We start from the raw sequence: 27252 nt of genomic DNA, 5'->3' as shown, positions 1-27252 counted from the left end.
CCACCCAACCTGTACATCTATGGACTATGGGAGGAAACCGGAGCACCCAGAGGAAACTAATGCAGACCCGAGGAGAACGTGCAAACTCCACACAGTCAGTGACCCAAGGTATCTGCTGAATAAACAATAAATTAAATGTATTTATTTAAAAAAAGATCTTCCATGCTTCAAATCCTTTATCATCATTCTAATAGCTAATGATTTCCATTGAGTTTTTAAACATTTAGATCATTATGGGTATTTTGTAAACATCCGGCTGGGATATTTTCCTATCAGAATGAAATGAGTCAGTGCTGAGGGAATATCTGTTTTTCCATCTCTTGCAACAGCAAATATTCCCAGGACAGGTTCAGCATTGGATAGGTGAAAAAGAACGCTTCTGCATGATCAGTTATTGCAAAGGCTTTACCTTTGATGTAAAGCCCATGTGTCATTCTAGTTAGCAAATACTTCCCCAATACAATCAGTGCTCTGATGAATACTGTGCATTAACGGACTGGTCCCACCTTATTCACAAACCAGCTGACCATTGCTCTCACGGTTTTGATGCTTCAATGTCCTTCAATTGAATTATCACCACTGCAGTATCCATTTGTTAAGTTTCCAATAGAAAAGGATACTGTCACTCACACTGCTCTGCTGTCTTCTCCATAGACCTATATCTTCCTGTTTCAAATATTTATCGTTTTTCCCTCAGCTGGCCCTACAGGACCCTTCTTACCACTGAGTCACCTGGCCAAACACCCTTCGATGCTTCCCCTGCCTACACTAGCCCTGAACTCACATCTTTCTCCATTCTCTCTCCTCATGCCCTCTCCAAGCTCATGTTGTCTATGAGACCCGCATCTCATTCCCTTGGCTCTGGACCTACTAAACTCCTGACCACCCAAATTTCCCTCTGATCCCCATCTTAGCCAATATTATTAATAGTTCCCTGTCTTTGGGTGTTGTCTCTCTAAGTCTGCCGTCATCCCCCACACCCAGCTCAAAAAAAACAGTCCTTGACCCCACCCTCCTTGCAAACTACCAAACTATCTTCAACCCCCCCTTCCTCTCAAAGATTCACAAATTTGTTGTCACCGCCCAACTCTGTGCCCATCCTTCATGGCACTCCATGTCTGAATCCCTCCAATCAGGTTTCTGCCTCTGCCCCTTTATCAAAACAGCTCTTATCAAAGGAACAAAATGGGTTGAGGCAGGTTGAGTTGAAGCATTCGGGAGGGAATTAGCTTGTTATCTGAAAAGGAAGAATGTGCAGGGTCACAGAGCGAAGGCAGGGGGATGGCACAAGGTGAATTGCTGAGAGCTGGTGCAGATACGATGGGCCAAATGGTCTCCAGCTGCACTCGGACAATTCAGCGACATTGTATGTGTGAAAAAGGTCAACTTTGGCTCCTCGTCCTTCTCGATCTGTCTGCAGTCTTTGACATAATTAACAACAGTATCTTCCTCCAATGCCTGCTGCCCATCTGGATAGGACCACTCTGACCTGGTTGCATTCTTACCTATTCAGTTATTGGTAGAGAATCACTTGCAATGGCATCGCTTCCTGCTCCTGCACCATTCCCGCTGCTGTCCTGCAAGGGTCTATCTTTGGCCTCCACCGATTTCTCACTGATATGCTGCTCCTCGGTGGCACCATCTGAAAGTACGGCGCTAGTTTTCACAAGCATGCTGAGATCACCCGGGTCCACCTCACCACCACCTCCCTCGATGCCTCCACTATTGCCAAATAATCAGACTGTTTATCTGACATCCAGCATTGGAAGAGCAGAAATTTCCTCCAATTAAATGTTGGAGAGACTGAAGCCATTGTCTTCAGTCCCCCCTATAAACTCTGTTACCTAGCTACCGACTCCATCCCTCTCCCTGGCAACAGTCTGCGATTACGCCAGTCTGTTTGCAAACTTGGCATCATGTTTGATCCTGTGATGAGCTTCTGATCTCATATCCATGCCTTCACGAAGACTGCCTATTCCACCTCCATAACGTCACCTGACTTCACCCCGTCTCACCTCCCCTGCTGCTGAAACCCTCACTCATGCCTTCGCCACCTCTAGACTCAACTATTGTAATGGACTCTTCCATGTTTTACATTCAGTAAACGTGAAGCCATCTAAAACTCTGCTATCCATTTCCTAACTTGCAGCAAGTCCCATTTCCCCTCTCACCCCTGCGCTCGCTGACTGAAATCGGCTCCCAGCCAAACAACATCTTGATTTCAAAATTCTCTTCCTTGTTTTCAAATCCCTTTGTGGTCTTGACCCTCCCCTAGATTGGCGATCGCCTCCGATCCCACAATGCTCCGGGATATCAGCATGAACCTGCTCACCGTCGCTCAGTTTGGGTTCTACCAGGGTCACTCAGCTCCTGACCTCATTCCAGCCTTTGGCTGAAACATGGACAAAGAGTGAAGTCCCACGACTCCGCATGAAAGTCCGTTCCAAGCCCCATTTTACAGCCTCTTGAACCATCAGTGCTAGGCCAGCAGGGAGCACCACTAGCCTGCAGTGAGCTGGCCTGTTCAGCCTTCCTCTCCCCCTCTCTGCTGGATCTCCCGGCATTACTCCAAGCAGCCATTTTACTCTGACTTTCTCTTTGGGAAGAAGAAAGACAATCCCTACTTATGAAAAGACAAAGCTGGAGTTGTGCTCCATTGGGGACAAGTCTACTGCCCATTAAAAGCCAATGTTCAGGAGTGTGTAAGGAGCTGGCTTCACATTTTTCGGTAAAGGGAAAGTGGCACTGGGAGAATTGCGTCTGCTAGGGCTAGCACAGACATGATGGGGTGAATGACCACCTTTGGCCCTGTAATCATTCTATGATTCTACTCCAGTAATTCATTGCTTCTGCAGAGGGCTACCAAAGGCACGATGGGCTGAATGACCACCTTCTGCCCTGTAATCATTCTATGATTCTACTCTGGTAATTCATCTCTCCTCCAGAGGGCTAGCACAGACACAATGGGCTGATTGACCGCCTTCAGCCCTGTAACCATAAAACATAAGATATAGGAGTAGGAGGAATCCACTCAGCCCCTTGAGTCTGCTCCGCCATTCAATATGTTCCTGGCTAGTTCGATCGTGGCCTTACTGCCACTCTCCTGCCTGCCCTCCATAACCCATGACTCCCTACTGGATCAAGAATCTGCCTAACCCAACCTTGAATAAATCCAATGGCCCATCCTCTGCCCTCCAGCCTAGATAAATCCAAAGATTAACTACCCTCGGAGAGAAGAAGTTCCTCCTCATTTCTCTCTTAAATGGCCGACCCCTTACTCTGACCCCATCACCATGAAGAGAAGCATCCTCTTCACATCCACCCCTGTCCAGGGCCCTCAAGAGTTCAGTTTACACTAAAAGCAGCAGGACAGTTGACGAACAGGGACTGAGATGCAGGTGCTGGTTCAGCCAGTGACATAAATTGGACTAAACTTGCAAGTTAAAAGAACATAGATCCCACAGTTATTTTTAAAAGTTTATTTATTAGTGTCACAAGTAGGCTTACACTGCAATAAAGTTACTGTGAAAATCCCCTAGCCGCCACACTCCGGCGCCTGTTCGGGCAGACTAGGGAGAATTCAGCATGGCCAGTGCACCGAACCAGCACGTCTTTCTTTCAGATTGTGGGAGGAAACCAGAGCACCCGGAGGAAACCCACACAGACACGGGGAGAACATGCAGACTCCACACAGACAGTGACCCAAGCCAGGAATCGAACCCAGGTCCCTGGCGCTGTGAGGCATCTGTGCTAACCACTGTGCTACCGTGCTGCCCTCGGTTACTCACCAAGAAAAGACCTTATTTTTGTTATTATCACATTGCCATTCATTAACCCAAGCTCTCTCATCGGGTCCTGATTGTAAATACAGGAGAGCATCTTTTCAAACTGTTATTGACCGTATGACCTAATCTGATTAATTTATATTGAATATATGGGAGAACGCAGGATTGGAGAGGTCATTTAAAAATGTTACTAATTAACCAATAATACTGTTGGGATCCCCCTCTCGTGGCACTTTAGGACTAAATGAATCTTCAGAATTGTGTCACCCCTGATCAGCTCTGCTCTGTATCCATTCGCGTTATATGTACATTGCATGCCCCCTGGTGTTCCCTTCCTGGATTTGCAACTGCATATCCCCACATTGATTCCAATGGCCCAGATGTTGCTGCCTGACTTTTGCTGCACTCACCCTGAATAAAGTGGAGATTAGCCATTGAAACTTGCAGCTGGAAAGAGAATCTCCACAACCTGCCAGACAATTGGCACGGCTCTGTCCTTAGCCTCTGAAAAGCGACAACTAGTCCTCAACCTCCCCTCGAGTTTCACGAAATTGCCCCCTTTGCACAATAACTAATTCCCAAAAAGTTAAAGCTTCTATTAAACAGCTTCTTTAGAACAGTACAGCACAGAACAGGCCCTTCGGCCCACGATGTTGTGCCGAGCTTTATCTGAAACCAAGATCAAGCTATCCCACTCCCTATCATCCTGGTGTGCTCCATGTGCCTATCCAATAACCGCTTAAATGTTCCTAAAGTGTCTGACTCCACTATCACTGCAGGCAGTCCATTCCACACCCCAACCACTCTCTGCGTAAAGAACCTACCTCTGATATCCTTCCTGTATCTCCCACCACGAACCCTATAGTTATGCCCCCTTGTAATAGCTCCATCCACCCGAGGAAATAGTCTTTGAACGTTCACTCTATCTATCCCCTTCATCATTTTATAAACCTCTATTAAGTCTCCCCTCAGCCTCCTCCGCTCCAGAGAGAACAGCCCTAGCTCCCTCAACCTTTCCTCATAAGACCTACCCTCCAAACCAGGCAGCATCCTGGTAAATCTCCTCTGCACTCTTTCCAGCGCTTCCACATCCTTCCTATAGTGAGGTGACCAGAACTGCACACAATACTCCAAATGTGGTCTCACCAAGGTCCTGTACAGTTGCAGCATAACCCCACGGCTCTTAAACTCCAACCCCCTGTTAATAAAAGCTAACACACTTTAATTTCTTTAATTTTTGAGGAGAGTTATGTTCCTTCAAAGCCAACCAACCTTCCCAGCCCAAAAAATGAACCATTTAAACTCTGGAGTTTCACTCCGACAGGTTAGAGATTTTTAAAAGGTTAAATTCAACATTTTGACAGATTTTCTTACTTTTCCTTCCAATCTCTTCTTTTCCCCTCTCACTTAATGCAATCTTTCTTTTGCTGTCCTTTTTTCTCATTCTCTGTGTCTGATCTGACTCTATTTCTATTCCACTTTCTGCAGTTCCTCTGTTTTGCACTCAGTGAAGTTTATTGGTTCTCAACCTGCCTCCCCATCCGCCACCCCCCTTCACCCCCCCCCAGTTCCAGATTCCCCTACAAGGAAAACCACGACTGTTCATCCCATCATCCACTGAAGTCAGAAATGCCGAGGGGTGGCACGGTGGCTGGCACTGCTGCCTCACAGTGCCAGAGACTTGGGTTTGATTCCCAGCTTGTGTGACTGTCTTTCAATTCCCAGCTTGTGTGACTGTCTTTCAATTCCCGGCTTGGGTGACTGTCTGTGCAGAGTCTGCACATTCTCCCCGTGTCTGCATGGGTTTCCTCCGGGTGCTCCGGTTTCCTCCCATAGTCCAAAGATGAGCTGGTTAAGTGCATTGGCCATGCTAAATTCTCCCTCAGTGTACCAGAACAGGCGCCAGAGTGTGGCGACTAGGGGATTTTCACAGTAACTTCATTGCAGTGTTAATATAAGCCTACTTGTGACACTAATAAATAAGCTTTAACTGTCCTCATTGCACCATTATCAGTTCACACTCACAGCACCTTACAGGGCCAAGACATTCCTGGGGAGGGGCCCCACCAGAAAAAAATTGGCAATTCAGATTAGAAGAACTAGATTTATACAGAATCCCGAGGCATTACAGAAATGACTCGAAACACTTCACATATAATGAAACGACACTGTAACACAGTGATTTTGTAACTGAGGCAAACACCAAAACCATATTCCATGCAGATAAAGATTACTGGTATAGGTAAATATTGAACAGGTTGGGGCTTTTTTCTTTAGAAAAGAGAAAGCGTAGAGAGAGACCTGAAAGATGATTTTTAAATGACGAAAGTGTTAGACAGGGGGGAAGGTGGAGGGAAGGTTCCTACTTGCGGGGAGAATCCAATACTTGTGGCTGTAAACAGAAAATAGTAACTAAGAAATCCAGTGAGGAAACAAGGAGACAGTTCTTTACTTAGGGAATGATTAACATATGGAACTCATCACCAGTGTTAACAGTGTCGAAGGATCAGAAATGTCAAATACATCAGGGGAGATCCTTGCTCTTTTTCAAAGCATTCCATCCCTTATAATTTTTTGTTTCTAAATATCTTGAATTAGCCGATAATTTACAGAGAATACACCGCATAGAAACCGTTTGGCCCAGTCAGTGTTTATATTCCATTTATCTCATCCCGACCCTGCAGCTTACCTTTCCATTGCTTTTTCTCTCATCTACTCATCTAGTTTCCCCCTGAAAGCATCTGAGCTATTTGCCTCAACCACTTCCTGTGGTGATGAGTTCCATATGTTAATCATTCCCTAAGTAAAGAACTGTCTCCTTGTTTCCTCACTGGATTTCTTAGTTACTATTTTCTGTTTACAGCCACAAGTATTGGATTCTCCCCGCAAGTAGGAACCTTCCCTCCACCTTCCCCCCTGTCTAACACTTTCGTCATTTAAAAATAATCTTTCAGGTCTCTACGCTTTCTCTTTTCTAAAGAAAAAAGCCCCAACCTGTTCAATATTTACCTATACCAGTAATCTTTCAGTTCTGGTAACATCCTTGTAATTTTTATTTTCACTTTTTCTCCAGTGTTTCTCCAAATAGTTCAACAAAGTGAAATATCAGTATTGGACTGAGGGATTATATATGCGTACAGTTCCGGTCACCACAATACCGTGGAAGCTTTGGAGAGGGTGCAAAGAAGGTTCACCAAGATGGTTTTTTTTATTCATTCATGGGACATGGGCACCACTGGCTGGCCAGCATTTATTGTCCATTCTTGGTTGCCCTTGACTCCATGTGACATGTGCCCTTGACTCCATGTAGGCCAGACTGGGTAAAGACGACAGATTTCCTTCCCTTAAGGACATTAGTGAACCAGATGGGTTTTTCCGACAATCGACGACAGTTTCATGGTCATCAGTAGATTCTTAATTCCAGATCATTTTTATTGAATTCAAATTCCACCACCTGCCATTGCGGGATTCGAACCCGGGTCCCCAGAACATTAGCTGAGTTTCTGGATTAATAGTCAAGTGATAATACCACCAGGCCATCACCTCCCCCCAGGGGGTCAGGTCTCGAGGGTGTTGATTATGAGGAGAGGTTGAATAAATTAGGATTTTTCCCACTGGAAAGACGGAGGCTGAGGGGAGATCGGATCGAGGTCTACAAAATTATGAGAGCGATAGATAGGGTGGATAGTCAGAGGCTTTTTCCCAGGGTGGAAGTGTCAATTACAAGGGGGCACAGGTTCAAGGTGAGAGGGGGAAAGTTTAAGGGAGATGTGCGGGGTAAGTTTTTCACGCAAAGAGTGGTGGGTGCCTGGAACGCGCTGCCAGCGGTCGTGGTGGAAGAAAGCACATTAGCAACATTTAAGAGGCATCTGAATGGGATCATGAATAGGGAGGAAATAGAGGGATGCGGACTGAATAAGGGCAGAAGATTTTTTTGTAGTTTAGTTATGGCATCATGATTGGCACGGGTTTGGAGGGTCGAAGGGCCTGATCCTGCGCTGTACCTTTCTTTGTTTTTTTTTTGGTTCTCTATTGCAATTTCAAATTAAGAAGAGAGGAGTGTGGATCTTCAACGTCCACCTGAACCAGAAGGTGAGTCAGGTAGGACTGGTTTAACATCTTACCCAAAGGATTAAACCACCAGCACTCCATCAGCGACAGTGAGTCACTCTTTGTGGTCAAAGATTTGCGACTCCTGTTGGTCAATTTGACTGACCTGTAGCTTCGGCATTCTCAGAGATTACTGCGGTGTGAAATGACCTTTCACTGAGACATCACTAAAGAGTCTGGAATGTTCTGTGGGTACAGAAGCCTGTTGCTGTTTGTGTCCACTAAATACAAAGCTGCTTTTCAACCAGTGGGATGTTTCTGGACAGTTAACAGGAAGTGATTGCACTGGGGAGGGAGAGCTGATTTAATCAGTAAAGGAAACACCGGAGTAGTGAGAGTGAAAAATATTTTTCTGAAATACTTTAAAGGCGTTATTGTCTCTTTAACTCATGAATTTGTCTTTATATTGTTAACAATTATATTTTAAACATTTACTGTTTCCGTCTGGTCTTGTACAAATATCTTTATTACTTGATAATGCCTTGATGTGAGATGTCGGCATTGGACTGGGGTGATTTGATTTGATTGTCACATACAGTGTAAAGTATTGTTTCTTGCGCGCTATACAGACAAAACATACTGTTCATAGAGAAGGAAACAAGAGATTGCAGAATGTAGTGTTACAGTCATAGCTAGAGTGTAGAGAAAGATCAACTTAATGCAAGATAAGTCCATTCAAAAGTCTGACAGCAGCAGGGAAGAAGCTGTTCTTGAGTTGGTTGGTTACGAGACCTCAGACTTTTGTATCGTTTTTCATAAGGAAGAAGGTGGAAGAGAGAATGTCGGGGGTGCGTGGGGTCCTTAATTATGCTGGCTGCTTCGCCGAGGCAGCGGGAAGTGTAGACAGAGTCAATGGATGGGAGGCTGGTTTGTGTGATGGATTGGGCTACATTCACGACCTTTTGTAGTTCCTTGCGGACTTGGGCAGAGCAGGAGTCATTCCAAGCTGTGATACAACCAGAAAGAATGCTTTGTAAGAAGTCTTACAACACCAGGTTAAAGTCAAACAGGTTTATTTGGAATCACGAGCTTTCGGAGCACTGCTCCTTCATCAGGTGAATGGAGAGGCAGGTTTCACAAACATGGCATATATAGACAAAGACTCAATTGCAAGATAATGGTTGGAATGCAGGTAACAAGTCTTTACAGGAACAGACAATGCGAGTGGAGAGAGAGATAATCACAGGTTAAAGAGGTTTGAATTGTCTCAAGCCAGGACAGTTAGTAGGATTTTGCAAGCCCAGGCCAAATAGCAATGCCTGTAGTGGGCAATCTGGTACCAGCAAGTACAATATACAGTACAGCCCAAAGATTAGGTGGATTGGCCATGCTAAATTGTCCCTTAGTGCCCCAAGATGTGTAGATTAGGGAGATTAGTGGAGTAAAAGCATGGGGTTACGGTGATAGGGTGTGGGATGGGCCTGGGTAAGATGCTCTATTGGAGAGTCAGTGCAGACCTGATGGGCCAAATGGCCTCCTTCTGCACTACAGGGATTCTACAAGAAATACACAGCACCATGCAGACAGCATACAGAGCAGATTTGGAATTTATCCCATGGATGTGACAAATAATCCCAGCAGAGCAACCATCCAAAGAGCTATTGCTAATTGAAAGTAAATGGAATTTAGACACATGTATACAGTAGCCATGGCAACCCACTCGCCATGACTGCACTTAAGCATTCCAAAATAGCAACCCACAAACTTCTCGCACAGAAAGAAGTGGACCATAAAAACCACTTGGAACCAAAAAATGTACTCTTTATTCTGTAGCTACACAACGCAGGAATAGAGATCATTTTGTCAGTGAAGTGAAATATTTGCAGATGGAATGGTTGAATAGCGGATGTGCAGGTAAGAGGAAAGAATGTGGAAATGAAAGCTGAACTTGCTGAAAAGCAGAGTATGAATGGTCTGCAGACTCTAAAAGAGCAAATGTAGATGACTGTCTGAGGTGGAGACCCTTCATTGGAACCTGGGATTGCCAACTCTGACTGAACGCACTCTGGGGAAGTCAGAGGAAGCCATGTAGCTGAAAGTCAGCAGTGTGATGTAAGTGGGTTCCCAGGGAGCGCGAGAGGGGAAAACCCCACACTGACTTTCAGGGTGGCACGGTGGCACAGTGATTAGCATTGCTGCCTCACAGCGCCAGGGACCTGGGTCTGATTCCCAACTTGAGTCACTTACTGTGCGGCATCTGCACATTCTCCCCGTGTCTGCGTGGGTTTCCTCCGGGTGCTCCGGTTTCCTCCCACACTCCAAAGATGTGCGGGTTAGGTGGATTGGCCGTGTTAAATTGTCCCTTAGTGTCCAAAAATGTGTAGGTTAGGGGGATTAGTGGGGTAAATAGCTGGGGATATGGGGATAGAGCTGGAGTAAGATGCTCTGTCGGAGAGTCATTGCAAACACGACTGGCTGAATAGCCTCCTTCCGCACTGTAGGGATTCTGTGAATGCTCGCTGCTCAATCCCTCAATGAAATTCAAACCCCACCAACCCCAGCACAGCCCGCTAAAATTCAAGTTTTGTATTTGATTGGGCAGCGCGACACCTGACGTGGTGTGACCAGGTGGCTATGCCTCATGACACCAGTTCTAGTTTCTTCCCTCTCTTAGTGGTCGCTAAATCAGTTCCATTTGATTGTAATGTTATTTTTAAATGTCCAGGATGACTTTCTTTGGTCACTGGGGGAGATTAATACCGATTCCAGTAGGTTCTCGGGCCACTCTGGGAAGTTTAGCAACCCTATCAGAACATCACATGGGACAATAAAAAATAGGAACAGAAGGAGGGAGGACAAACTGTACTTCGAGTCTGCTGTCATTCAATAAAATCGTGACTGATCTACCTCAACTCCACCTCCCACGCTATCCCCATTTCTCTCGATCCCCATAATATCCGAAAGTCAATTGATTTTTGTCCTGTATATACTCAACAGCTGAGCTCCCTCAGGTACAGAATTCCAAATGGCTTGCAACCTTTGAGAACCATTGAACCATACAAAAGTTGCAGTGCAGGAGGGGGCTATTTATCTTGTCCATGCCAGCCTGGGGTACTCTTTCTAATCCCACCTTCCTGCGCCTGCTCCGTAGTCATGTAATTTACAGCACGTAAGGTGCAGATCCAGGTGCCTTTTAAAAGTTTAGGGTCTCTGCCTCCACCACCAGCTCGGAATTCCAGGCGCCCAACACCCTTTCTGCAAAAACGTTTTTCCTCATGTCCCCTTTCTTTGTGTAGAAATTTCCCAGGTTTTTGATTCTCAATGGCCAAACTCTCTTGCTGGGATTATGACCTTTAGTTCCAGATGTCCCAGCCAGGGGAAACATCCTCAACCCATCAGTCAGTCCAATAAAGATACTTTGCACTCCCTATAAAATAAACATACCCTTCCTTAGCTAGAGAGGCCAGAATTGTACACAGCATCCATAGAATCATAGAATCTCTACAGTGCAGAAAGAGGCCAATTGGCCCAACTCTCCGAAGGAGCATCCCACCATGCCCTTCTCTCTGCCCCATCCCCGCAACCCACACATTTACCATGGTTAATCCATCTAACCTACGCATATTTGTGGCACTTAGGGGCAAGTTAGCATGGTCAATCAACCTAACCTGCAAAGCTTTGGAGTGTGGGAAGAAACCACAGCACCCGAAAGAAACCCACGCAGACCTGGAGAGAAGGTGCAAACTCCACAGAGTCACCCGAGGCTGGAATCGAACATGGGTCCCTAGCACTGGGAGGTAGCAGTGCTAACCACTGTGCCACCATGCTGACCACTCTAGGTATGGTCTCACAAATCCTTACACAATGGTATCAACATTACCCCCACACTCTAATCCCTTGGGGCGGCACAGTGGTTAGCACTGTTGTCTCACAGTGCCAGAGACCTGGGTTCGATTCCTGGCGTTGGATCATTGTCTGTGCGGAGTCTGCTCATTCTCCCCGTGTCTGTGTGGGTTTCCTCTGGGCTGTTCCAGTTTCCTCCCACACTCCATCGTATCCGCGCATTGGCCATGCTAAATTCTCCCTCAGTGTACCTGAACAGGTACCAGAGTGAGGCAACTGGGGGATTTTCACAGTAATTTCATTGCAGTGTCAATGTAGGCCTGCTTGTGACACTAATAAATAAACTTTAAAAACTTGAAATTTTTTGCAACTGACTAAAAGTCACTAACGCAATAAACCGATTGTGACTTGTAACCAAGCAGAAGTGGAAAAACGTAGCAGGACCTGCCTGTATTTAAAAAGAGACAAATGGAATGACCATTTGGATGTCGTCGATCTTTGACCAGGCCTGGAAGAGTCTGCACCTAAGACTTTGAACTAGATATTATTTACCCATAAATAAATAGAAACCTCTTGTGTCATCCTGTTTAAGAAAAAAATTATTAAATATAGTGTTTATATTTTACTGGTGATGGAAGTTGGTATAATTCACTCATTGGTGTTATCCATTCATCAAATCAGCCTTGAGCTTAACACTAAGATAAAGACAAAATACAGCGGATGCTGGAATCTGAAACAAAAACAGAAAATGCTGGAAAATCTCAGCAGATCTGACAGCATCTGTGGAGAGAGAATAGAGCCAACGCCTGACGAAGCTCTGACAAAGGCTCATCTAGATTCGAAACGTTGGCTCTATTCTATCTCCACAAATGCTGTCAGACCTGCTGAGATTTTCCAGCATTTTCTGTTTTTGTTTTGAGTTTAACACCATCATCGACATTATCCTCAGCATGTACAATGATGAGGCTACTTTGCTCCATTAGCTCACAAAGCCACAATGACAAGCAGGTTTTGAACATCTTACTCATGAGGATGATTCACTGTGTTTTCAAATCTTCCCTGTTGTCTCCTTTCAACCCCACAGCCTTTGCGACTGCATATATGGAATAACAAGGTACCCTGTCAGATGCACCCCCATAGCGAGCTCGGGAGTAAAAGTCTTATTTGAGGGATTGTCTGTGATTAAAGAAACACCCTGGCATGAGTCAGTAGAATGAATTTGCCTGGAAATGTTTCTAATTTTATCTTTTTGGAAAACAACTTTTTTTGGAAAGCGAGGTGGCCTTTGTGAGAAGAAATAGCTGGGATTTTTGTGGCTCTCGAGTTTCTCCGTTTATTTTGTCTATGTGTGAACGAGCACAGACTGTTCCTGTTCTCTCATCCTGTGGCCGGTAGGAGGATGTCTGAGTGTTTTCAGTGAGAATTGAGACATGCTGTTCACCGCCGTGCACTGTGCAGGAATGTAGCCACTTACAATGCTTACCTGTTTGCCCTCCTGATCAAAGTCCACCACAGTGTAATACTATCTTTGTGCACCATACTACACTTACCATGGAGATATTTCCTGGATAATTGGTGAAGTTATCCTCCGAACGTTTATTTGTTCTCAAAGGTGTTTAACAACTTCTAGAATGTTACATTTCAGGTGTTCACCTGTTAATGCAAGGTCAGGAAGTCAAAGTTCCAGGGCAGCTTATCACTCAGTCTTGCTGAATATTTCAATTCAGCCTTTGTACAGAAGGGAAATACATAGTTACCCAAGACTTCCCGAAGGCTCGACTCATTGCAAAACTGATATTTTAAAAATGTATCCATGGGACATGGGCGTCACTGGCTGGCCAGCATTTATTGCCCATCCCTATTTGCCTCAGGGCAGTTGAGAGTCAACCACATTGCTGTGGCTCTGAAGTCACATGTGGGCCAGACCAGGGTGGCAGAATGGCACAGTGGTTAGCACTGCTGCCTCTCAGCGCCACGGACCCGGGTTCAATTCCTGGCTTGGGTCACTGTGTGTGTGGAGTTTGCACGTTCTCCCAGTGTCTGCGTGGGTTTCCTTGGGTGCTCCAGTTTCCTCCCACAGTCCAAAGACGTGCTGGTTAGGTGCATTCGCCATGCTAAATTCTCCCTCAGCGTACCCGAACAGGCACTAGAGTGTGGCGGCTGGGGCATTTTCACAGTAGCTTCATTGCAGTGTGAATGTAAGCCTACTTGTGACTAACAAATAAATTTTACTTTTTACAGATAAGGACGGCAGATTTCCTTCCCTAAAAGACATCAGTGAGCCAGGTGGGTTTTTCTGACAATTGACAATGGTTTCACGGTCATCAGTAGATTCTTAATTCCAGTTATTTTTATTGAATTTAAATTCCACCATCTGCTGTGGTGGGATTCGAACCTGGGTCCCAGAATATTGGCTGAGTTTCTGGATTAATAGTATAGGGATAATGCCATTAGGCCACCGCCTCCCCAAATGTCCCTCCACAAAATAAAAGCCAGGGAGTATTGGCAGAAAAGTCTTCCTGGATGGCATCAATCAAGTTATGTCTTATCATTGACAAAAAGGACGTCAGGAAGTTCCTGAAGCGGGTTACCTATGTGTTGTTTTGTCTGCTTGGTGTGTGGCAAGGCAAGTGCAGGGTGGTAGCTAAAACATCTGAAGTGAACAGGTACAAATTAAAGCCTGCTCAAAGAATAACTTTGTTTCAGTGATGGATTTTCTTCTGTATGGTCATCTGGGTGCGCAACAGTGTAGAAAAATTGATCATAATGTTTAGCAATTTCCAAATCAGGCCAGTGAGAAACCTACACGGGCACAATTACTATCTGTCTAATCTGAAGTATGTAACCGCCCTGGCGAATTCATGAGAGTCAGGGCCAAGAGTTGAAGTTTAGGGATTGTCAAGTGAATGCAAGGATACGATGGAGCTTAAGCAGTTAAAAACATGCAACTTGTCAGCACTAATGGCTGCTAAGGTCACCATTGCTTAATTCAGGTTCTCACACTGGCATAGAGCCAGGTCCACAACATGACCGCCTTCCTTGTCAGAGTGCTGAGTTAACAGGTTGGTTTAGGCCAGAGACTTCCTTCCCTTCAACCATTCTCTCTCTTTCTTCATGAATTCATTCCACAGCTCGGTCCTGGATTTTGTACATGAGCCAAAGGAAGCCCTTTGTAGCATGACTAGGAATTTTGAACCATGACAATTATTGGAATCAATGGGAAGTATTCAGCCTGCAAGGAATGATCGCCGTGGAGGAGCACGCCAGCCGCGGAGGGGGTAATTGGCAGCGGAGGGTTTCATTGGCTGCATCTGGGCAGTGCCATTTGACTGCTTCACAGATCTGCAGTCCACTGCGGAGCACCTGATAAAGGGCTTCAGTGCAGCTGTGGGTTCTCTTAGGAACATTCAGAATGATAGGTTAAAAAAGCCATGAAGAAAAATAAATGTAACTTCAAATGATGTTGAATTTGTACAAGATATTGGTTAGGCCATAGTTGGAGTATTGCACGCAGTTTGGGTCACCATATTCTGGGAAAGGATGTTAGAGTCATGGAAAGTGTACAGTAAAAACTTACCCGAATCATATCATGAGTGAGAGTTTGTCATTGTGAAGGTGTAAAAAAAATTATATTTTTTCCACTGGCATGTAAGTGGTTAAAGGGGAATGCAATTGAAGTTTTCAAAATGGTGAAATATTTTGAGAGGATAAATAGTGGATGAACATTTCCACCGGTTGGAAAATCAGGAACAAGAGGATGAGATGACTGGAAGCAGATTGTTCCAAATGCAGCAAGACCTGGACAACATTCAGGCTTGGGCTGATAGGTGACAAGTAACATTTGTGCCAGACCATCTTCAACAAGAGAGAATCCAATCCTTGACATTCAGTATCATTACCATCACTGAATCCCCCACTATTAACATACCGGGGGTTACCATTGACCAGAGACTGAAATGGACCAGTCATATGAAAGATTATGGGTGTGCGACAGGTCAGAGGCTGGCAATTCTGTGGGGAATAACTCACTCCTGACTCCCCAAAGCTTGTCCACCATCTACAAGGTAAAAGTCAGGAATGTAATGCAATACTCGCCACTCGGAATTCTTCAGAAACTCCACTAACATACAGAACTGTGCCGCAATAGACAAGACAAGAAGGGTTAATACCAACAATACAAGCAATCAGAAACAATGCATCAGTAAGAATGAGATAGAGGAAAAGAGGAAGAGAAAAAATGGTAATTATTCCCTGGACACGACAATATTTTTAATGGACTGATCAAAGTCTGTGATTCTATTAAGATCATTAGAGATAGGAGCAGGAGTAGGTTATTTGGCCCATTGACCCTGCTCTGCCATTCAATAAGCTCAAGGTCTGATTATTCTTTTAACTCTACTTTCTTGTCTGTCCCCCATTACCCTCTGCTCCCTTGTGGATCAAAAATCTGTGTAGCTCAGGGTTGAATATATTCAATGACTTCACCTTCACTGCTCTCTGTGGAAGTGGTTTTCATCTTAAATAGGACACCCTTCATTTTTATAATCTGTCCCCGGTTCTAGACTCCCCCCAGGAGGGGAAACAGCCTCTCAGCATCTACCCTGTCAAGCCCCACGAGAATCTTGTGTGTTTCAATAAGATTGTCTAAACTTCAATGAGTTTGGGCCTAACCTATTGAACCATTTCTCATAAGAGAGCCCCTCCATCCCAGGAATCAGCCAAGTGAACCTTTTCTGAACTGTTTCTAATGGAAATATATCGCGCCTCAAGTAAAGGCACAAAGACAATATACAGTACTTAAGGTATTAAACAAGACTTCCCTGCGACTGTGAAACCATGTTACCAGATTCTGCTCCTGAACCCCTATTAGGATTTTACCCAAGGGGTGGTTAGCACTGCTGCTTCACAGCGCCAGGGACCCGGGTTCGATTCCCAGCTTGGGTCACTGTCTGTGTGGAGTTTGCACATTCTCCCCGTGTCTGCATGGGTTTCCTCCGGGTGCTCAGGTTTCCTCCCACAGTCTGAAAGACGTGCTGGTTAAGTGCATTGACCCGAACAGCTGTGGCGACTAGGGGAATTTCACAGTAACTTCATTGCAGTGTTCATGTAAGCCTTACTTGTGACTAATAAATAAACTTTAGCCTCCTCCTCCTTTTACTATTTATATACTGATAGAAGACTTTTAAACTCCCTTTTAAATTAGCTACCTGTTGCTTCATGTATAAGGGACACCAAGATTAGGGATTACAGACATTATTCTGATTTGCAAATTTGGTGTTCTTTTGAAGGAGATTTAATAGAGGTATTCAAAATCATGAAAGGTCTTGTCAGAATAGATAGGGAGAGAGAAGCCATTCCCACTCGTTTTTTTCTAATTCATTCATGGGATGTGGGTGTCGCTGGTTAGGCTGGTATTTATTGCCCATCCCTAATTTCCCTTGAACTGAATGACTTGTTAACCCATTTAACAGTCGACCACATTACTGTGGACCTGGAGTCACATGTAGGATGGCAGATATACTTCCCTGAAGAACATGAGAGAACCAGCTGGGTTTTTATAACAAATGACAATTGTTTCATCATTTTAATTCCAGATTTTTATTGAATTCAAATTCTATCACTTAGCATGGAATCCCCAGGGTATTTCACTGGGTTTCTGGATGACTAATCCAGTGACAATACCACTACACCATCATCTCCCTGAAGGAGGGGGACACCGATTTAAAATAACTAGTAAAAGAAGCAATTGTTATAGAGTCATAGAGGTTTACAGCATGGAAACAGGCCCTTCTGCCCAACTTGTCCATGACGCCCTTTTTTTTAAACCCCTAAGCTAATCCCAATTGCCTGCATTTGATCCATAACCCTCTATACCCATCTTATCCATGTAACTATCCAAATGCTTTTTAAAAGACAAAATTGTACCCGTGTCTACTACTACCTCTGGCAGCTTGTTCCAGTCACTCTCCATCCTCTGAGTGAAAAAATTGCCCCTCTGGACACTTTTGTATCTCTTCCCTCTCAGCTTAAACCTATGATCTCTAGTTTTAGACTCCCCTACCTTTGGGAAAAGATATTGACTATCTAGCTGATCTGTGCCCGTCATTATTTTATAGACCTCTATAAGATCACCCCTCAGCCTCCTATGCTCCAGAGAAAAAAGTCCCAGTCTACCCAGCCTCTCCTATAACTCAAACCATCAAGTCCCGGTAGCATCCTAGTAAATCTCTTCTGCACTCTTTATAGTTTAATAATATGCTTTCTATAATAGGGTGACCAGAACTGCACACAGTATTCCAAGTGTGGCCTTACCAATGTCTTGTACAACTTCAACAAGACGTCCCAACTCCTGTATTCAATGTTCTGACCGATGAAACCAAGCATGCCAAATGCCTTCTTCACCACTCTGTCCACCTGTGACTCCACTTTCAAGGAGCTCTGAACATGTACCCCTAGATCTCTTAGTTCTGTAACTCTCCCCAATGTCCTACCATTAACTGAGTAAGTCCTGCCCTGGTTCAATCTACCAAAATGCATTACCTCGCTTTTGTCTAAATTAAACTCCATCTGCCATTCGTCAGCCCACTGGCCCAATTGATCAAGATCCCGTTGCAATTGGAGATAACTTTCTTCACTGTCCACTATGCCACCAATCTTGGTGTCATCTGCAAACTTACTAACCATGCCTCCTATATTCTCATCCAAATCATTAATATAAATGACAAATAACGAATAACAGTGGACCCAGCACTGATCCCTGAGGCACACCACTGGTCACAGGCCTCCAGTTTGAAAAACAACCCTCTACAACCACCCTCTGGCTTCTGTCAAGCTTAAGGCTCCGAAAACTTGTGTGGCTTTTGCTACCAAATAAACCTGTTGGACTTTAACCTGGTGTTGTTAAACTTCTTATTCTGTCAAAAAGCCAATTTTGTATCCATTTAGATACCTCACCCTGGATCCTGTGAGATTTAACCTTATGCAACAACTACCATGCGGTACCTTGTCAAAGGCCTTGCTAAAGTCCATCTAGACAACATCAACTGCACTGCCCTCATCTACTTTTTTGGTTACCCCTTCAAAATACTCAATCAAATTTGTGAGACATGATTTTCCACTCACAAAGCCATGCTGACTGTCTGATGTCATATGAGAAAATAGTTTTTCAGGCAGCCATTGATGGTGGGGGCAGGTTCAACTGAAGCATTCAAAAGGGATTTAGGCTGTTATCTGAAAAGAAGGAATGTGCGGGGTTACCGGGAGAAGGCGGGGGAATGGGACTGGGTGAGTTGCTCATTCGGAGAGCCAGTGCAGACATGATGGGCTGAATGACCTCCCCCTGTGCCTTTCATAGAATCCCTACAAGGTGGCCATTCAGCCCATCCGGTCTGCACAAACCCACCTTGTTTTTAACCTTACCCAGGCCCTATCCTGTAACCCTGTCACAGTTAACACTTGCCCCTCTAATACCCCTAAACCTGTACATCGAATCATAGAAAGCCTACAGTTCAGAAGGAGGCCATTCAGCCCATCTGAATCTGCACCAACAACAATCCCACCCAGGCCCTATCCTCAAAACCCCACATATTTACACTGCTAATCCCTTTAACATACACATTCTGGGACACTAAGGGGCAATTTAGCATGGCCAATCAACTAACTTGCACATCTTTGGACTGTGGGAGGAAACCGGAGCACCCAGAGGAAACCCACGCAGACCCGGGGAGCGCATGCAAACTCCACACAGACAGTGACCCAAACTGGGAATCGAACCCAGATCCCTGGAGCTGTGAGGCAACCGTGTAACCATCTTAGGACACTAAGGGGCATGTTAGCATGGCCAATCCACCTAACCCACACATCTTGGGACACTAAGGGGCAAGTTAGCATGGCCAATCCACCTAACCCACACATCTTGGGACACTAAGGGGCAAGTTAGCATGGCCAATCCACCTAACCCACACATCTTGGGACACTAAGGGGCAAGTTAGCATGGCCAATCCACCTAACCCACACATCTTGGGACACTAAGGGGCAAGTTAGCATGGCCAATCCACCTAACCCACACATCTTGGGACACTAAGGGGCAAGTTAGCATGGCCAATCCACTTAATTCTGTGAGCAAAGGGGTGATTGGTCCCTGGGTTTCATTGTTTGTGTTGCTGGGGAGAAGGGGCGGAGCTTGTTGCCATGGAGGCGGCGACGCTTCTGGCTGGCAGTGGCGGGAAATGTTGCAGATTCCAGGCAATGTGAAACTGAATCAATATTTGGCCTTTGGGAAGCTGGCGCTGTGCGGAGGGAGACAGCTGCAGGCTTGGGCGTGTTTGCAATTATTAAAGCAGCCAGTGCAAGCTCCAGCAAAACACACCAGGGAGGAAATGACTTTTCCTGGCACCGATTCTTACAAGAGATCGGAGTACCTTGAAGGGGGGGGGGGGGGGCTGCCCCCATATAGGTGCCTCTATATAAAGCCAGATACACTGGCCTGCCGCTCAGTCCAGTCTCTCTCAGCTGAATCTACACCATGTTGTCCTCAGGCTCTTCCTGGCATCGGCTGGCCGTCTTTGCAGTGCTCTGCACGGGCTTAATCCTGCTCTGGGCGTCCAGCCACTCGGAGGCAGCGGTCTATCGGGGTCTAGGTAAGGAAGATGCGGCTGTGTGTGCATATTGCACGGGGCAAGCTCTGTATATTGTCAGGCTTGAAGTATTGACTTGGGCTGAAGCACAGAGCGGGAGGAATGTATGGAGTTTATGATGGGAAGGTTTGTCCAGTGTAACAAGGACGTTTCCCTGCCTGTTGGGTCATTGTTGATCTCGTAGCTGACCCCATCTCGGGCAATGGGTGTGCTCAGTTTCTATCAACATTGCACCCCTTGGGAGCTGGGCATTTCTATGGTTCTATACGGATGGTCTAGACATTGTCTTGCTCGTCAGGTCAGGTTAGTAAGCACAAGTGCATGTCTTTGTACCGTAAAACTAAAGTATCTTGAGCTGAGAGCACCTCATTGGAGTGGAATTGGTGCATTAAGGTCCCCTCTAGTCCCCGAAGGAACGTGAGAGGATTTATCTTTACCGGAATGTGTGTTAGAGGCCAGACACAGATAACACACACATCGAATTACACTGACTGTACACATTGGAAATTATGAATATTGGACGCGTGTACTCAAGAGATTACAAATATATTTAACCTCCAAATAATGAAGTAGGAAATGCATTGTCCATCTCCAAGGACAAGTTAGAGCTCACGGCTCATAGATCATAGAATCCCTGCAGTGCAGAAGGAGGCCATTCGGCCCATCGAGTCTGCACCAACCAGAATCCCACCCAGGCCCTATTCCTGTAACCCCACATATTTACCCTGCGCTAATCCCACTAAGGGGCAATTTAGCATGGCCAATCAACCTAACCCGTACATCTTTGGATTGTGGGAGGAAACCAGAGCACCAGAACGAACCAACGCAGACACGGGGAGAACGTGCAAACTCCGCACAGACAGTGAACGGAGGCCGGAATTGAACCTGGCGCTCTGGCGCTGTGAGGCAGCAGTGCTAACTAACCATTGTGCCACCGTGCCACCCAAGACGATGTGGTATTGTGAGACTTCTTACTGGCTGAAATATAGTAACTCACCTCATGCTGTGCATCTCAGCACTGATTCCCTTCATTTCAGATTCAGTCATTTCTAGTTTGCCATTTCACCCCACACTAAAGTGTGTGTGTGTGTGTGTGTGTGTGTGTGCTTGCTCTAATCACGTCTTTGCCATTTCAGAAGTAAACAATCTTTAGTTTAGGAATAGTGGGTGCAGAGACAGTGGGACTGAAAACAGTGGCATGGTAAGACTGTATTTAAAAACACACAATTAATTGTAAGAATGAGGCCCCGCAGGCTGCTGTATATTCAGTGCTGATTCACATTGCCAAGATTAGGATTTGAATCACCCAACTTTCACTGAATGATGAGGTGCGATTAAGAAACGGCTCCCATAGGAGGAGTTCCACTCGGAGTGGGGAATGATCTCACGGTTGATTGAAACCATGTTGATCTTGCACATGTGAATATAATGTGCCTCACTGCTAGAAGGCAGGCAGAAATCCTTCTTCAGCTCAGTAATGCAATCACATTGCAAACTTTCCATAATGAGAGTGGTCCAGCTCTCTGCAAATGTGGGAGTTAAAATATTGAGATTGTGATTTTTTTTTCCAATTCCCTAGACCATTCCAACTAGTTTTCCACACATTCAACACAGCCCTCTCTGGAGGCTGCACTGTGCCACAGTGATTAGCATGTGTAGAATATCACACCTCATAAAGTACACCGTTCATCTCCAATTAGGTTGATTTGGTTGAGCAGATTAACATTGTCTATTCAGTAGAAGCTTGGATGTAAGATTTTTTTTCCTTCTACATGCCAAGTCACCCCTTTTAAGAATGAGGGGAAAGTCATCACAACATGCAGAATGGACGACACGGTGACACAGTGGTTAGCACTGCTGCCTCACAGCGCCAGGGACCCGGGTTCAGTTATAAACGCAAATTACTGCGGATGCTGGAATCTGAAACAAAACCAGAAAAATGCTGGAAAATCTCAGCAGGTCTGACAGCATCTGTGGAGAGAAAGTAGAGCCAATGTTTCGAGTCTAAATGATCCTTCGTCAGAGCCCGGGTTCAATTCCTGGCTTGGGTCACTGTCTGTGCGGAGTCTACACGTTCTCTCCGTGTCTGCATAGGTTTCCTCTCTCAATCCGAAAGGCGTGCTGGTTAGGTGCATTGACCATGCTAAATGCATCCTCAGTGTACCCAAACAGGCACTGGAGTGTGGCGACTTGGGGATTTTCACAGTAACTTCATTGCAGTGTTAATGTCGGCCTACTTGTGACACCAATAAATAAACTTAAACTTAAATTTAACACTTCATCCGTGCTGGGAGGAGGACAGAAAGGCAAGGTGCTGTCAAATCCTATGCTGTATTCCTGTGTTTAGTCACGTGATAATGACTTGTTAAAATGTGGAAGAATCACCTTCTTCTTAAGGTTACTCAAGAGGCTTTATGATGTCACCCACCCCACACCAGCTGAATCCTGTTGTTGTGCAGCACGGGGTGAACTCCAAATAAATTAGCTATCCTGACACTGATTCAACCAAGGAAAATGTTTTATCCCATTTTCCTAATGAAAAGGGCAAATATCCAAGTTATAAAGACTCACTTCTCCAGGTGGGGGGAGTCTATAGCAGGGAGAAAACACCACTGCTGTTAGTGCTCCAAAACCTGAACTTGTGTTACTCCTGTACTGTACATTTACTTTGCCACCCTGGATTATAGCAGGGTGCAAAATGGGTGGTCCTGGAGAACCATTCTCAACAATCACATAATTGTTATGGTGCAGAAGGCAGCCATTCGGCCCATCGTGTCTGCACCCGCTCTCCAAATGAGCATCATGATTTAGTGCCATCCTCCTGCCTTTTCCTCTACCCTTGCACATTGTTTCTATTCAAATACTCATGTAATGCTCTCTTGACTGCCTCTACTGAATCTGCCTCCGCCACACTTCCAGGCGGTGCATTCCAGACCCCAAACCACTCGCTGTGTGGGGGGAAAATAATCTGCACATCACATTTGCAAATTACTAAATCAGCGCCCTTTTGGTCTCGATCCTTCTACAAGCGGGAACAGTATCTCTATTCTGTCCAGCTACGTCATGATTTTCAACATCTCCATCAAATCTCTTCTTAGCCTCCTTCTCTCCAAAGAGAACAGTCCCAATCTCTTCATTCGAGCCTCAGAATTGAAGTTCTTCATTCCTGGGACCACCTTTGTAAACTTTTTTCCAATGCATTTACATCCTTCCTATAGTGTGGTGTCCAGAACTGTGCATAATATTCCACCTGAAGTCCAACTGGTGCCTCATATAAATTCAGCATAACCCTCTTGCTCTTGTACTCTATACCTATGAACATATACAACTAGGTAAGGCCAATACTGTGTAACTTTTCCTCAATGGGTTTAATCTTGACCAGTGCAGGTTGATTAACCAACTTTAATGTTAACGTCAATATTCTCTGCTTGCAGGAAAATGCAAACACAAGGACAAGATTTTCAAACCAGGTCAGAAGTTTCAAAGAGGCTGTGACAAGTGTTACTGTATAGAGGGAGGTTACTTCTGTGTCACGTGAGTGTATTTAACTTTTGTTGACTATTTTGTTCTTTTCCATTTTCGAATGTCCCAGCTTCTTTCCAAATGATATTTTAAGATTTAAAGTATATTTATTTGTGTCACAAGTAGGCTTGCATTAATGCTGCAATGAAGTTACTGTGTAAATCCCCTAGTCACCACACTCCGGCACCTGTTCGGGTACACTGAGGGAGAATTTAGCACGGCCAATGCACCTAACCAGCACATCTTTCGGACTGTGGGAGAAAACCAGAGCACACAGAGGAAACCCACGCAGACACGGGGAGAACGTGCAGACTCCACAGACAGTGACCCAAGCCAGGAATTGAAACTGGGTCCCTGGTGCTGTGAGGCAGCAGTGCTAACCACCATGCCGCCCTCATATACATCCCTCCCCATTTTAATTTTCCCAATTCCCTGGCAGTTCTGCATTTTGGTCTTTTTTTCCCCCAATATTTTCCAATTTCATTCAGTTCTGCAAACAGCAATGCAAGATTAAAACTGAGAACATCAAACTTGAATTTGTTCAGTTATCTCTACTTCTATATATTGAAGTGGGGTATGGTAGCATAGGGATTCTCACTGGCTTAGTAATCTCGAGAATGGCAGTCTGAGAATTTGAAAAACATATCAATGAAATGACCATGAAGTAGGGTAGCAGGGTAGCACAGCGGTTAGCACTGCTTTCTCCCAGCGCCAGGGTCCTGGGTTCAATTTCGGCCTTGAATGACTGTGCAAACTTCACACAAACATTCTCCCCATGTCTGTGTGGGTTTCCTCCCACAGTCCAAAGAGGTACAGGTTAGGTTGATTGGCCATGCTAAATTGCCCCTTAGTGTCAGGGAGATTAGCAGGATAAATATATGGGGTTACAGGGATAGGGCCTTGGGTGGGATTGTTGTCAATGGAGGCTGGATGGGCCAAATGGCCTCCTTCTGCATAGGAGGGATTCTATTTTATAAAAAAAACTTATCTGTTGTTTAAAAAAAACGAACAGCTTCTTTAATGCCCTTTTAGAGAAAGAAACCAATATTTCTTACCTGGTCTGGCCGATGTGCTCAAGTCCCATGGCTGACTCTTAACTGTTCTCTGAAGTAGCCACGATAAAGAATAAAGTGGCAGCCTTTCAAGGCAACAGATGCATTTCAGCCAGTAATGCCTTTATCCCCAGAACCCGAGTTGACTTTCTCTCTCCAGCTGTGGAAGTGGCAGTTAGAATATTTCTTACATTCTTGAATTTTATTTTCCTAAACGCAAATGTTCAGAGGGAGAAAACCTTTTGGAATATTGGATATAAAAGCTGACCAGAGAAGTGATTCTGGAAGCGTACTTTGCACATTTAATTCGATTTGTGGACCAACACTATAATCGTTGACGCTCGCTATAAACTCTGCTCCATTCCCATCCCAGGCCACTCAATTGGGTTAAACCGGATGATGCAAAGCTAGTTATTGTTGGCATACTGCACAATTCCAAGCTGAGTTTGACATCCCACATCCAGTATATATAGCCATCTTCCACCTCAGCCCCACTGCTGAAAATCCCATTCTCATTTCTTTTCTCAGATTTAGCCGTAGGCCAGGATTTTACAGCTCCGCCCAATCCTCCCTCTGGCGTTTTGTCAATAAAGCACAGCTTTCATCCCTACTCTTTGAAATTTCCTTCCTAACCAAACAAAAAAATCCTTTCACCCGAAGTGCAGTTCTCCAATTCTCTAGCTATGGCTTGGCTTGCATACCTTTTAATCAAGGTTATTTCCTCCACTTGGTGTCTACTTTCTACTTACAGAATCATAAAATCCCTAATGTGCAGAAGCAGGCCATTCGGCCCATTGAGTCTGCACTGAGTCTCCAACATAGCATCCCACCCAGACCCTAACCCTGTAACGCCCATGTATTTACCCATCTAATCTACACATCATGGAACACAATTTAGCACGGCCAATCAATCTAAGCTGCACATCTTTGGACTGTGGGAGGAAACCGGAGGAAACCCACACAAACACTGGGAGAATGTGCAAACTCCACACAGTCACCCGAGGCTGGAATTGAACCCGGGTCCCTGGTGCTCTGAGGCAGCAGTACCACCGTGCCGCCCCTTTAGAGATAACTATATATTTGTAGCTAAATTGCGGGCTAACACAATGAAGACTTACTGACGTTGTAATACTTATTTTCTTTGATCAGTGAAACTTTAAACAAATTTCAGCAATTGTCTTAAGTCTGTTATCTTGCTTTTAATTTAATGTTATTTAGGATACATGGATTGATTGAGAACTCATTTAAAGAGGCTGTTTTTCTCTCTGTGCAGACCAATGAGACCAACCTCGTGGCCTAAGAAATGTAAGCCTGTCCAGATGGATTGTGGTTACCGGATCGTGTATCGCTCTCAGCCAGAAAAAGAGTGCCGTGCATACAGCTGGGTTGGCTGAACCCTAGTCAGTTCAGGCATTTACTCCTCCCATCCCATCCTTGGCTGTGCACTATTAAAGAAATGACAAGATTCTTTATAGGATCCAGAAGTAAAAACGTTAATATGAATATATTTGACAAGGACGATAGAGACTGCATTGTACAGATGATATTAAGATGAATATTCAAATATTGTCTTTGCAAATATCTGGAAATTGGTTGAAGTAGTTCTGTTGACCATGCACCTGAATTTCAGCTAATTCTGGAAAGTTAGTTATAAGGCTTCAGTAATTGTCTATCATTTCATTCTCTCAATGATAAGATATAGAAGCTCAGGGTGAAGAAACACGAGATAATTTACTGTCTCTCCCACCCCCCCCAAAAAAAGTTAATCTCTCAGTCAGCTATTTTCTGTGCTAAGTTCCAGAACCAATATGCATCAATAGAACAAACAAATCACTACACTTTTGAGCATGTACGGAAAGCTGCCACGTGAAAGAACATCCAGTATTCCTACTGCTTTGAGTGCATGTTGATCTATCAGATGAACAGACCGTGAAGTGATTTTCCTCATTTATTCTCAATCTTCGTTTCTAAATTTTTATTAGAAATCTTCTTTGGGATTAATTTGAAGATCAAATGTAGACTCAATTCCAAGTCTCCTGGTTAGTTTACAAAACAGTGAGTGCTTTTGAAATAAGGCAAAAAAAAAGTTTTATTTACTTTGAACTTTCAAGTGTAATGGATTTCAGTAAAGTAAGTCTGCACCTATTATCCCAGAGATGGACACGACAAATGTTGCTGAACAAACTGATTAGATGCAACCCTGCAACGTTTAAAAACTTGTCCACACACAGCAGAATCTCCTGCTCACACAGCTGAGTCTCCTGCACAATGAAATGTTACGGTTGATTTGTAGCAGATTATTTTTTCATCTAAAAATTAAACTAACCCTTTTCTAAAACAGCCCCTTTCTTTATACTGGGCATA

At 44.7% G+C, this 27252-nt stretch overlaps 1 protein-coding gene across 1 annotated transcript; it reads left to right on the top strand.

The window, feature by feature from the left end:
* The first annotated feature begins 20084 nt into the window (after positions 1-20084).
* On the top strand, positions 20085-26965 carry LOC144485118 (uncharacterized). Its single transcript, XM_078203379.1, has 3 exons — positions 20085-20317; positions 23749-23848; positions 26162-26965. The coding sequence occupies exons 1-3, from the start codon at positions 20203-20205 to the stop codon at positions 26280-26282; spliced, it is 336 nt and encodes a 111-aa protein (XP_078059505.1). The 5' UTR covers positions 20085-20202; the 3' UTR covers positions 26283-26965.
* Positions 26966-27252: the final 287 nt, after the last annotated feature.

Source organism: Mustelus asterias, chromosome 3 (assembly GCF_964213995.1).
Source record: "Mustelus asterias chromosome 3, sMusAst1.hap1.1, whole genome shotgun sequence".
Taxonomy (NCBI): Eukaryota; Metazoa; Chordata; class Chondrichthyes; order Carcharhiniformes; family Triakidae; genus Mustelus; species Mustelus asterias.
This window is presented reverse-complemented; position numbering and strand designations above follow the sequence as displayed.

What these genes read in the sequence shown, in the direction of transcription:
- LOC144485118 (XM_078203379.1), top strand. Translation starts at nt 20,203, where the DNA reads ATGTTGTCCTCAGGCTCTTCCTGGCATCGGCTGGCCGTCTTTGCAGTG. An exon ending in AGCGGTCTATCGGGGTCTAG is followed by an intron (nt 20,318 to 23,748) that starts GTAAGGAAGATG and finishes CTCTGCTTGCAG; the next exon opens with GAAAATGCAAACACAAGGAC. An exon ending in GGAGGTTACTTCTGTGTCAC is followed by an intron (nt 23,849 to 26,161) that starts GTGAGTGTATTT and finishes CTCTCTGTGCAG; the next exon opens with ACCAATGAGACCAACCTCGT.